Source organism: Opisthocomus hoazin, chromosome 1, assembly GCF_030867145.1.
Source record: "Opisthocomus hoazin isolate bOpiHoa1 chromosome 1, bOpiHoa1.hap1, whole genome shotgun sequence".
NCBI lineage: Eukaryota > Metazoa > Chordata > Aves > Opisthocomiformes > Opisthocomidae > Opisthocomus > Opisthocomus hoazin.
This window is the reverse complement of record NC_134414.1, coordinates 142661470-142673500: the sequence shown is the minus strand read 5'-3', so window position 1 is coordinate 142673500 and position 12031 is coordinate 142661470. Positions and strand designations below refer to the sequence as shown.

General features: G+C 38.1%; 1 protein-coding gene across 4 annotated transcripts in view; it reads left to right on the top strand.

The window, feature by feature from the left end:
- GYS2 (glycogen synthase 2) overlaps positions 1–12031 on the top strand; it is a 62946-nt gene that overhangs the window by 31611 nt on the left and 19304 nt on the right. For all 4 annotated transcript variants that reach the window (XM_075439583.1, XM_075439576.1, XM_075439567.1 and 1 more), the window contains one exon: positions 9675–9819. In XM_075439583.1, coding sequence (XP_075295698.1) covers positions 9675–9819 — 145 coding nt within the window. The remainder of the gene's footprint in view (positions 1–9674; positions 9820–12031) is intronic.

Sequence of the window (12031 nt, the reverse complement as noted above, 5' to 3'; positions counted from 1 at the left end):
AAGCATAACAGAAACCAACATTTCAAGGACCCAGATGTCTTTAGTACTGCCTTCAGCAGAGGTACGTTACATGATCTGAGATTTCTAATATGGTTACACACAAACTGAGCTGAGGGAGGGTAGAGGTAGCTGAAAGGCTAAAACAAGTGCCCTGTTCACTGTCTATGCATTTCCTTGGCTAAAATCAATGACGAAAATTATTCGGCAATTTTCCGTTGGCTGTTTGAAATTTGACACACTGTGGAACAGTGTCTTCCAAAGACAAGGCCCAAGCAATAGTGTGCCACTGGCCTTATTCAGAAGCACAGAATAGATTGCCATTCCCTTGTACTCCAAGAGTAACAGTCATTCACCTTACTCCTCTTTTTTTTTTTTTTGTTAAAGACAAACGTTGAATCTACTGAATATGCTAAGAATAAAAGACTGTCTCTACGTGTTTACTCATATGCATAAATGTCGCAGCATGGAAGTGTTAGGGGGAGTTCTCTCTGCCCGATATGAGGTAACTAACATAGGTAGTTACTCTTCCTAGGCTCCCTGTATCATCTCTTCCTAGGCTCCCTGTATCATCAGTGGAATTACACTGGCCTCTTCACAGTCCGTGTAAGGCACACATCCTCAAATTACCATCTGACAGATCTGTCTCTATCTATCACCTAGGAAAGCTAGGCTCCTAAATTAGATAAATTTGTTAGGCGCATTAATGAGGCAGCATGAATAACCCAGTCATGCTGTCAGACCCAAGTCTCAGGAGTCTAGCCATTCCTACTCCCTCATATTCTCCTTACGTGTATATATGCAAAATGTAGCTTTAAAGTCACATGAATTATTTTTCTCTGGACGGATTGAAAAAACTAAACCAGTGCAGTTTCAGGGTTAACATTTGATAAAATGGGGACTTTTCAGCAGTAAGTTTATTCATTCAGCCTTGCATTCTAATGCATTATTTATTAGTAAGGAAGCCATAGTAAAGAAAGAAAAAAAAGGGGAAAAAAAGGGGGGGGAAGGGGGAAGTGACATTTAAAATGAGAAATTAGAGTTAAACAAAGAGAAAGCTGATTGTTTTCAGACATGGTAAAAATACTATGTCAGAGCCTTGCCTTCCTTTTCTAAAGGAAATTCTAAAAAAAATTTGGTTTATTTTATATTCTGATTTTCTTGGTGAGCTACAACTAGTCTGGGAAACTTTTCCCTTTGTGATAACTTTGGGGTCCTCCACCTTGTCTGTGTACTCAAAAGTAATGATATTACATCTGAGCAGGTTTAAAGATTTTAATATATTTATGATCTATTCACAGTATTGATATAATTTTTACTGTTCACTCATGACATGGCCAACTTCATGTGATAAGATACTGTCCATCCTTCTGCAAAGCTTCACAGGTCCCATTGGTAACTATCAGCTACATCATAAATACAGAAATTTCTATTCAGATTTTATTCTAAAAATATATAGAATGAAATATATGTATCAGTTTAATATGTTATTATAAACTGCTGTAAATAATATTTAAGGGAGGAAACTTGTGGATTTCTAGACCTTAATGCTTTATGTCTTCTGTGGAGAGACTGGCATTTAAAGGTGCTAATAGAGGAAATGATGCCAAGCTGTTATACTACTATTTAACATACTTAGAGTGTGCTAAAGCTCTTCCTGACAAAATTAACTTTTAGTAAGTGGTCAGATATCTTAATAAGGGCTCCTTTGGCTGTAAAAATGTCAACCTGGCCCAAAAGTCAGATGAGAAACATGAGAGGTTGATCTGGAGTACACTAATTAAATGATATAAATAACTAAGTTTTCAGAGGCTATTCTTGTTGCTGTCTTCTAGTAGTATATTAATAAGGTCAAACAAGAAATTTGTCCAGTGGAGGAGATTCTTCACGGCTTCCTAACGTTTAATCTTTGGATGAGACAATGTATTTTTAGGCTGTGTCATCCCCTCCCACTCCAATATAGAAGACCTGGTTTTCATGTTTCAGTGCTATTGCATAATTTTCTTCCTTTAAAGCATAATAATAATTGACAATAAGTTCTCACTTTGGTAGGCATTTTGTGGTTAGAACACCATTTCCATCAGCTTTAAGGACAGCAGCTGAGATGGGTAGGAAAGATGCAACTCTAGTATGTGCTGTATCAGGTATCACAGAAAAATGGTTGCAATGCAAAAAGAAAGAGATGGCTCAGTTGTGCTTAGAGACAATCAGACATACACAGCTCCTATTGAGATAAGAGGAAACCTCATGTTCCCTTTTCTAGTCCCCAACACAGTCCACAAAAAGCTGGCTTGGAACGCCTGCTAGAGAAAGCTCTACTCAGCCGTTTGGGGCCAAGTACTTTTTTGCAGTGTCAAAGGGTTTAACAATGGGATTCACAGGCGAAACCAAGACACAATTGTTTGATGACTGATTACCTGGCATCTTCATAGTCATTTCTCTCTCTGTTTTCACAGTGCCTTGGGTGTGTGTGACCAGTGTGTTGCTCCTCAGCGTAATATTTCCTGTTAGTGCTGACGCTGTGTTGAAGAGCGTTGGTTTGTCTCCACTGTCCACCAGCCCTGCCTTCTCTGCACACACACATGCACGCATGCATGTGCACATGCCCACACAGTGCAGCACTCTTCCACTTCAGTGTTAAACCACCCCTCTTGATAAGTAGGACTAGAACATATGAATTGAAAGATCTCTGTTAAAAATACAAAGTATGACCGAGATTTTCTTTGTGTCTCTGGATTCCACAGTGGAAAATACCACTTTAATTAACCTTCCTAGCAAAGCTCAATAGGTGCCAATTGGCACAAGTATAGAAGGTACAAGTGTATGCTCTGAAGTGAGGCACTGAGGTCAATAGCTTTAGACCAGGGAAGACTTTTGCCCAAGTCCCAAACTATTTGGAGTGGACATCAATATCGATGATCAGGCAAACGGCTCTGCAGTGCAAGGGTGGCTGACATTTTCTGTAGCACTTCTATGCACAAAGAGCTCAAGACCCGCCTAGACGCGGTCCTGTGCAGCCTGCTGTAGATGACCCTGCTTCGGCAGGGGCGGTGGGACTAGATGACCCACAGAGGTCCCTTCCAACCCCTACCATTCTGTGGTTCTGTGAAGTCACCAGCCCCTGTCAGGTGATAAATCTGGAAGGGAAGGCTCCATGTGGTCTTCTGATAGCCCTCACAAATGCTGGATCTGTGAAAACTTGACCTTCAGCCTTACTAGTCTTTTGGGGAAAAGTTAAGAATGACTTAGTGAAGGGTTGCCACACTATGATTCTTGATTCTTTATGGAATCCATAAGTCATGTAGAGGCTGGACCTGTAGGCTGCCAAAACTCTTTTTTTCATGAGGGCATGTCAGCCTGCAAGCTGTTACAGGACATTTTCTGAGGGACAGAAAACCTAGTCAACCTATTACATTAGAGCTGTAGGTTTCTGGAAAATAGAAGGGTCGTAACGGCTGTAAAGTCTGACTCCTGGCCCGTTTGCTCTTTGCCTCAATCAGATACAGAGTCCTGGTTCTTGTACAACATTAATGTAGGATATTATACGATTCTTATATTCTTACAGTCTTAACTTAGTGCATCTGGACTGGGAGAGATTTAGCTGCCTCTTCTCCAGTGGAAACCTGGGTGCTAAAGCCTTGATAGTGTGCACAGCAGCATAGTGAACACTAGAATTAACACTTGTGTCCTCAGCAGCATGTAACAAACAGATGGGCTATGTCTGAGCTAAGGAACCCTGAGGCAATAACCATATAACAGCTATTCAGTGTATGTTTTAGTTCCTAGATTGATATTTAAATCACTCTCTTCTGGAGGAAGGAAGGGAGGGAAAACACAAAGAACAAAACAAAACGGAAGGTGACTTGCTTGGTAACTGGTAGTGTGTGATATTTTTATTTACTTTTAAGCATCTGAAAAACCCTGGGTAAACTTCTGGGTCAGCGACTACTAACCCTACCTACAGGTGACTGGCCTGAACTCTTCCAAAGTCAACACTTCCTAATTTCAATAACAAGTAGGGTATGTTATGAGTTTAATTCCCAGCAGAGGTATTATCATAGATTTAACTATGCTTAAGAAGTTTTGCAGATCTAAATAGTACAACCAGCAATGTATTTTTTCCCATTGTCCCTATGTCCAATGTAGCTTTTACACTGGTGAAAGTAAGGGTGTGTTTGTTGCTAAGATAAACTGAACCAAAAAAGCTAATCCAGAATGTAGGAAGTTCTGTGAAAAAAAGTTCTGGGCCTGTGGATCCTTTTTGTCTTCAGGAGGAACTGATTTCTCAGCTGAAGATCAAGAATATAAACTTTTTATTGCTTTCCCCATAGTTTCAGGGGACTGACTTATTTAGAGGTTTTTTTTTTCTTTGTTGGTCAGTGGTTTTTTTGGTCACATTTCACCCTTCTGGGGTTATAAATAGACCAACACCTTTCATAAATTAACTGAGAGACACCGATGATCCAGGCTAATTCATAGATGAATAGACAGCTGTGTTGGGGACAGTCTTTTTGGCAAATGATCTAACCTGGAATTTGATCTGAGAGGTCACCATCTGAAATGGTTTTGTGGACCACTGGCCTGGCATAATGGAAAAGTTTGTAGGCTTCAGCCTCTGGTACTTCTTACTAAAAAAATCACCTTGAGTTATGATAGAAAAAGTGCTCTCAAGAGAAAAACAAAAAATTAATCTTATTCTTAATTGCATTTTTCCTTATGTAAGGTTGCCCTGCCAATGTGTAACACTTGGCAACATTTTACATTTGGCTCATACAAGTGCAGCTGAATCTAGTTTGCAGAGTGGTGCAGAATTCTACCGCAGGAGGTCTAAAAGGAAAAGTACTAAAAATCCCATGAAAATGAATAATCCAGAGCTTTTATGCTGACAATATAGGAGCACAAGCTCTTGTTCCACTTTGTGCAGTACTGTCACAGCTCTCACTGAGCTCACTGTTATGCAAAGCTGATCCGCTTTGTTAGGAGAGCAGCTAATGGAAATCTGACTTAAGCCAGGAAGTGTAAATTTCAGTCTTATTTGGCATGGCAGAGCTATACCAGAATGAAAGTTCTATTTGCACGAAATAACAGTCAGTTACATAATTCATACAATGGCAACCAGTGAGCTAGCAGTGAAGATCTTTACATTCTACCTTTTGGTAGGTAAGGAATTTAACTTCGGGCCTATCTCCGACTGTTCCTGATTCCACTGGAGAATCATGCTGTGAATGACCGTGCCACCAATTTTAAAGACCAGAAGATATCATTTCATTCTCTGCCTAAAATCCTTAGTTAAAAATTCATGCATCAAACCTATACCTCTTATTTTAGATGGAAGCTACTTACAAAAACATTATCCACTCTTGAAGTAAGGTTCAAGTGGTGGGGGGAATCTATTTTATTTGTGCAAAGGTGTCACAAAGTTATTAATTATCAAAACTATGTATTTTAATTCCACTTTGAATTTGTCTTGGTTTAACTTCCGTTGGCTTTCATCATACTTTTGTTTTTCTTTATGAGAGCATAGTCTGGTATCAGTATCTAGAGATTGTATGCAGACTGTGAAAAATAATTTATCTGTCTTTGAGAAAAGTATTTAAATAACTAGTATAGTCTTTCCTCCTTCTCCACTTTCAAATCATTCTTCTTGTGTTTTTGTAAATCCTTTGCAATTTGTCTTTATCATTTTGGAGTAGGAATGTTTGATTTTGATTTTTTTTTTAATTACTTCAGTGACTGTTTGCTGTTTCCAAGAGAAAGATAATGCCAGTATCCCATATCTTCTCTTTTTGCATTTAAAGATCATCTTTGCTATCTTAACAAGAATGTCATGCTGGGAGGTTCAGTGATTACCCACTGTGCCCTCTAACATGCTAAATTTTAAGATGTGAATGAAATATTATGCTTGTCACATGGATCCGTAGAAAGGACAGAAATTAACTGAAATTTTTCCTCAGAATTGCATTCCAGCAAATGCAAGTTTTACTCCAAAGCATTCTGCCTGTGGAATATCTTCCTATTTTGGTTTGAATTTAGAGTGGCCTTGTAAGTGAGGCGTTTTCCCCTCTCATCCTTGCCATCATGTAGATTCTAATAACCTGCGTGGTTTCTAACAGTCAGAGTAGGAGGGGGTCATTGCGGGGAGCAGTGGCTTATTTACAGGGAAGTGGATATTGAAGTCATTATTCTTTAAAAGCCACTGAGGGAAGAAGTGGTTGGACTCTATGATCCTTAGGGTATTTTCCAACCTAAATGATTCTATAAACAGTTAATCTGGGTTAGGTCTGTTTTTCTCTTGATGCAGCTTTCGTTTGTGTCTTTGCTAGTGTTGCGGTTTGCTGATAACGGCAAACAGAAGTAAGCATGATGCACTTCACAGATACTTTGCTTTGCCCTTGCTGAACATGAATGCTGTGGCACATAGTTCACAGGTGCCTGAGCTAGGGCAGACAAGCATTCAGACAGAAGAGTGGATTGCTGAGGAGAAACATTGGTTTGGGGGTGAAGAGCAAACTAGCTGCATTGGTGTTCTGCTTCATTTCAGCGTGTTGGCTCAGTACAGTGCCATGCCCCAAGTTGCCTCTAATTCTGGAGCTAATACCGTCACAGCAAGCTCAGCTGTCTTTGCACAGTACTGTGTGGACTATATTTGTCTCCTGCACTGTCTCATCAATTAAGTTACATTTAACCTGCCCTTCAACTTGTCTAAGACTTGTTGTCTGAAGTTGCTTGTCTAACCTGTTCAGAGGTGCACAATGAAGTTTCTTACTCCACACTATGAGTGAAATCAAAGGTGAAGAAATTTCTTTACCAATCAGTGGAGGAAACTGGTTAGAGAGTGAGAGTAAATGAAACGCGAGAACTCTGTGACCTCAGTTTATACTTGCTCATGGAATTGCGTACTTTTGAAAAAATGTGCCAAAAGTCATGTAAGCATATGCAAAATAAAATATTTCCCATTTCCAGAAGATGAAAAAATGAATAGCAATGAAGAAATAAACGTGAAGGTGTATGTGTTAAATGCTTGCATGCAATCAAAGAAATAAAAACGAACAAGAAATAAGCCATAGTGCTTTGAACAATCCTTTTATGAACCTTTCTTCTAGTGGTGTTGGAGGGAATGTGTATCTACAGTTAGTGAATATGTCCCAAATTTAGTTCTTAACAACATGTTGTAAAAAACCCCATTCTTGGTGAGAAAGAGAAAAGAGAACAAAAATCTTGTAAAGTTTGGCCAGCTAGTTGTACTAAAAATAATTTTTAAATTGGTAGCAAAGTCAGATGTATTTGAAAAAACTTGCATTGTTTTGACTGTGCAGTGGTACCCCATCCTATTTGTGTGTTTGCCCAGCATGCTAAAGAACTGTCCCATTTTTTATCTTTGGTACACAGAATGGTTGAACAATCATAATAATTTTTGGTTTTGTTATTGTTCCATAGGCAGCTTCCTACCTTGTTTGCGATGTGTAATTTAGATATCTGCTCTGGAGATCATTTCTGTGATTCTCTTTAAGAGCTGTTTGCATCATTCATCAATGGTATCTGAATGCTCCAGAAACATTAATTAGTTTACCACCCGTCGTATGAGGGGAGGTAGCTACATCATCCACATTTTCTTAGGGAAGCTTTTACTGGAGTTAACTGTACCAAGTACTTTATAAGCTCAGAGCATAGGTCCAGTGGATTTCAGATATAGATGTGAACGCTTAACACTTCAACCGATCAGACTTAAAGATATCAAGGTAGTCCCCCAGAAAAGGAGGAAGGCACAGTTAAGAACTGCATGTGAAAGATTTGGTTTAGGGTAAGCAAAGCATCATGCTAAAGATCTGTGGCACTCTAAGGAGTCAAATTAATTCACCTTTGTTTTTCTCTTCCTCTACCCTCCTGCCCTGTGCTTTTTCTGCCATTCAACTTCTGAGACAAATCAGATGTATGTTCTAGGGAAAAGATCTTCTGTGACATGGCTGTATTTCATGCACCAAAATTGTCATGGTGAATGCGGAAAATATGATGTATGATGATACAACTGAAAAATAGTATCATAATGTATAGCATATTATGTGGTAAAGCATATTTTAGCTGTTATAAAAATCTCTTTGGCAAGCCTAGAAACTCTTGTCATGTAGGATCATCAATACTAAAAGAAAGCATCTAGTTTCTCTAGAACTTTTCAGTTTAGATTTTTCAAGTCTCCTTTTTTGCTCATATTAAGGTGGCATTTTCAACTAATATAGCAGAAGCCACTTTCGCACCAGCAGTGCAGCACCACCGCAAAATTAGAGCGCTCAGTGGAGCACTAAAGTTTCTTAGCGAATCAGTTGTAAGATATCTATATCTACATCTATATCTATACCTATCTAAGTAAAAATAAAAAATCATTTGCTTAAATCTTGTTCCCTTAAATGGTTCACATTTGCTGAATTTTTAAAAAATATGTTCTATACCAATGTTAAGCAAATACTCAGCATGAAAAGTCACAGTCTAAATAGCTTTACTTCTGGCTCTGTTCTAAAGCACTAAAAGCAGCTAGTGATAGCAAAGTTTAGATAGTCCTAAATATAGAAAGTGCTGTTTGCCTAGCCTATGATAATGGTTAAATCTATTATGGTCAATGAAGCTACAGAGTCAAATGCAATCAAAATCAGACTGTGGACCTAGCATTAGGCAGGGATAGTGACAGAGCTCATTGAGAGTCATGGTCACTCTCCATGTAACTCACAGTCTATTAGGTGCCTGTGATGTGGACCTTAGGAGGTCAACACTTCTTTTCGCAGAAGCGAAACATCATGTAAGACTAAGAAGATTGTAATTTAATTGTGATCATTGACACCCATTAGCATTAATCTTTTTTAGACTACATTGTAGCGATTTTGCAGCAGGCATCATTACTGAACATTCTAACCTTTAAGCATGGGCTCAGTAGGTATTGAGCATTTTGTTCTGATCAGGATAACATAATCTCAGTTAAAAAAGGGGTAGCTGCAAGGTTTAAAGGTGATTTAGAAATACTTTGTTATTTAGGATGGTTTTGTCTAGCAGTTTGACTTACATCTGCCTCAAGAAATTAATGGAGTTCAAACTGAAGTAAAAGCAGAAGCAAATATTGGTGGTGGAGTTTGAGGAAGAACGTCTCTGAGTATCAGAAAATATCTCATTTTCTGTTTTCTTTGTTCCCTTGGGATTTGTAACTGAATTCTTACATCCTACCTTTCTAGCACAGCTCCATTTATCTCTTGCCTACCCATGATTCCCACCTTTCTACCCAGCCCCTAGGTTCTCTTCCCCATTCCTTTTTTCTTCTATCCCCTATGCCTTCAGTTAACAGCAACTTCCCTGCTCGCCCAAATTTTGCAACAAGCCCAGGCAAGTTGCAGCATGACATGTTGCCAAGTAGCACCGATCCTTACCTCTCATGGGATCATTAATCTAGATCTCCCTCCATTGCAGAGATGCAATTTTTTTTCACAAACATGCAGGAACTGAGACCTCTTTTGCTCCATCAAACTCTCTGAAGTTGAGAAGTGTTTCAAAAAAACAGAAAGACAAACCAACAGCATAGTCACATGATTCTTATTCCCTGGGGAAGTCAAGCTTAACACAAGAGACCTTCTTTGTGGTAAGAAGTCTGATGAGCATATCACGCAGGTGTCTTTTTTGTTTGTTTTATTATTTAACAGTTTGACATTGACAAGGAAGCAGGAGAGAGACAGATTTACCATCGGTACTGTATGGAACGGGCATCTGTACATTGTGCCCATGTGTTCACCACAGTCTCACAGATAACAGCTATAGAAGCAGAACATATGCTTAAAAGAAACCCTGGTAAGACCTGAATTGTGTTCTTATTATATTTCCTCCGAGTACCTACATATCCTCAGAATGAATGAAAATAATGGAGACAGGTATACAAACATGAAGAGCAAGGACATATGCATAGGTATGTCTGGCTACACTACAGAGGATAACCAATTTTCGAAAGAAAAGTGCAGATAATGTCACTTGAAACACATTCTAGTGGCGTATGTAATCCAGAAGAAATGAATTGCAGCACAGTTTAATAACTGCTTTCAGTACCATTTCAGGAGAGCATTCATATAACTCCATGGATGTTAGGCTTTCTTTGCAAGGACACCTCAGCTTCAGGAGTTTTGTCTATAGCAGGGTTTCTAGTGATGGTAATATATTCAGATCAACTGATGAAAGCAGAAGCTGGAACCTTTGTAATACATTTCACCAGCTTTTACAGTGTGAGGTTTGTTGCTTTGCTGGACATGAGCGATAGATTCTTTTAGAAATGCAGCAAAAAGTTTCATATGCAAACCAGAATGTTAGATGAGTTTTGTTTTCCAGTGCTAATGCTGTTTTTCTTTACTAGTATTGAAGGAGATGAGAAGGCAAAAACCAAACTGTAAATCAATACAGTTCATTTCCCTGTATCTCTCACAGCTAGGAGTAGCAGTGTGGTTGTGGCCATCATGATCTTAGGACCTAAACAGGAAAAGTTTCATAGATAGATGTGATTTTTTCTAATAGACCAACCAGTACACTTTGAGAAAATAATCAAGATATGTGCCCAACAGCTTGTCTGATTTTCCTCTTTGTATTAGTCTAATAAAATATGGAACTTACCAACAAACCTTATTGTGTTCTATGCATGGAGTCTGAATAAAGTCATGTTCACAGATGGAATATCAGTTGAAGCTGAAGAGGATTCCATGCATAGAGATTCACAAGCCTGAGCTTTTTTTTGATTATTCTTGCAACTCTGAAGAAACCAAGTGAATATATTGAATGTTTGGGTTAAAAAATAGTTGACACATATCATGCTTCATGTTGACAGAGCTAGAAAGAAATTCAATAGGAATTGATATCCCAATTCCTAGGAGACAATTATAAGTGGAAAATATGTTCTGATAAGAATAAGTACTTTAGTAGTTTATTTGAATCTTAGACCACAAATAAACTGTGTAGGAGTCTATTCTCATACTATTTATTCTCTCTGAAGCTGTGAAATCAGTGTAGGCATTGGCTTTTCAGAAAGGTCAGCAATCCTTCAGTAGATCATTAAGCTTGAATTCTGCAAAGGAACATGAATACTGAAAGAATTTGTATACTTCTTGATCCACTTTAAAAATAAAATTTTAGAAGGGGGATGCAGAGTGTGCACATTTAGCTTTTATTTGCATTTGAATTTATTGAGAGGTAAACTTTGTAACAAAGTTGTTAACTGAAAATAACTGAGGAAATGTGGTAAGTAGAGCAGTCTCCGATGCTTCTCATTAACGTTGAACTAGGATTATAATTTAAATTATAAATCCTGTCACTTGGAAAAGCCCCTTTAAAATTCAGTAGATATGATTGCACAGAGAGCTTTTTCAGCAGGACAGAGGCTGGTTTGGCAGTCTAAATCTGGCAGAATGACTGCTTGCATTACACTGATTTCACTTGCTGCTGTTGTTATTTGATCAATAATTTATCAAACCATATTTGTCAAAAGCTTGAGTATCTAATGTTGAACCTGTTCTCTTTGACATATCATGCAAGATTCTAAGTTATATTCCCATGATTTGAAAACTGATATGGGATTTTTGATTTTTTCATTCAGGTATGAAACATATTTCTCATTAGCAGCAGAGAAGACTTTGAATCAAAATTCCTAAAGGCTTAGGTATCAGTTAAGATCCAGATCTAGACTTCATATCTATATATATTTGATCAAAATCATAGAAGTAAACTGTGGAAAAGTATGAATCAACACTGAATCTTAGTGACTTATCAACACAAAATACCATAGTGTGCTATTATTACTTAAATCAATGCCAGTTTCTTTCCTATAAATACAGAAGTCAAATCACTCTGATTTGACCTACTTGGGACAATTTTAAAACAAAAATGGCATTAATTCATTAAACAACAAAAAACCCAAAACACTTAAATAGGAACAAAGCTCTCTTTCATCAGTTCTTCCCTAGGGCAAGGGCACATTGCCTCACACATATTCAAAATATTGTTCTATGTTGAGCAGAAATAGGGA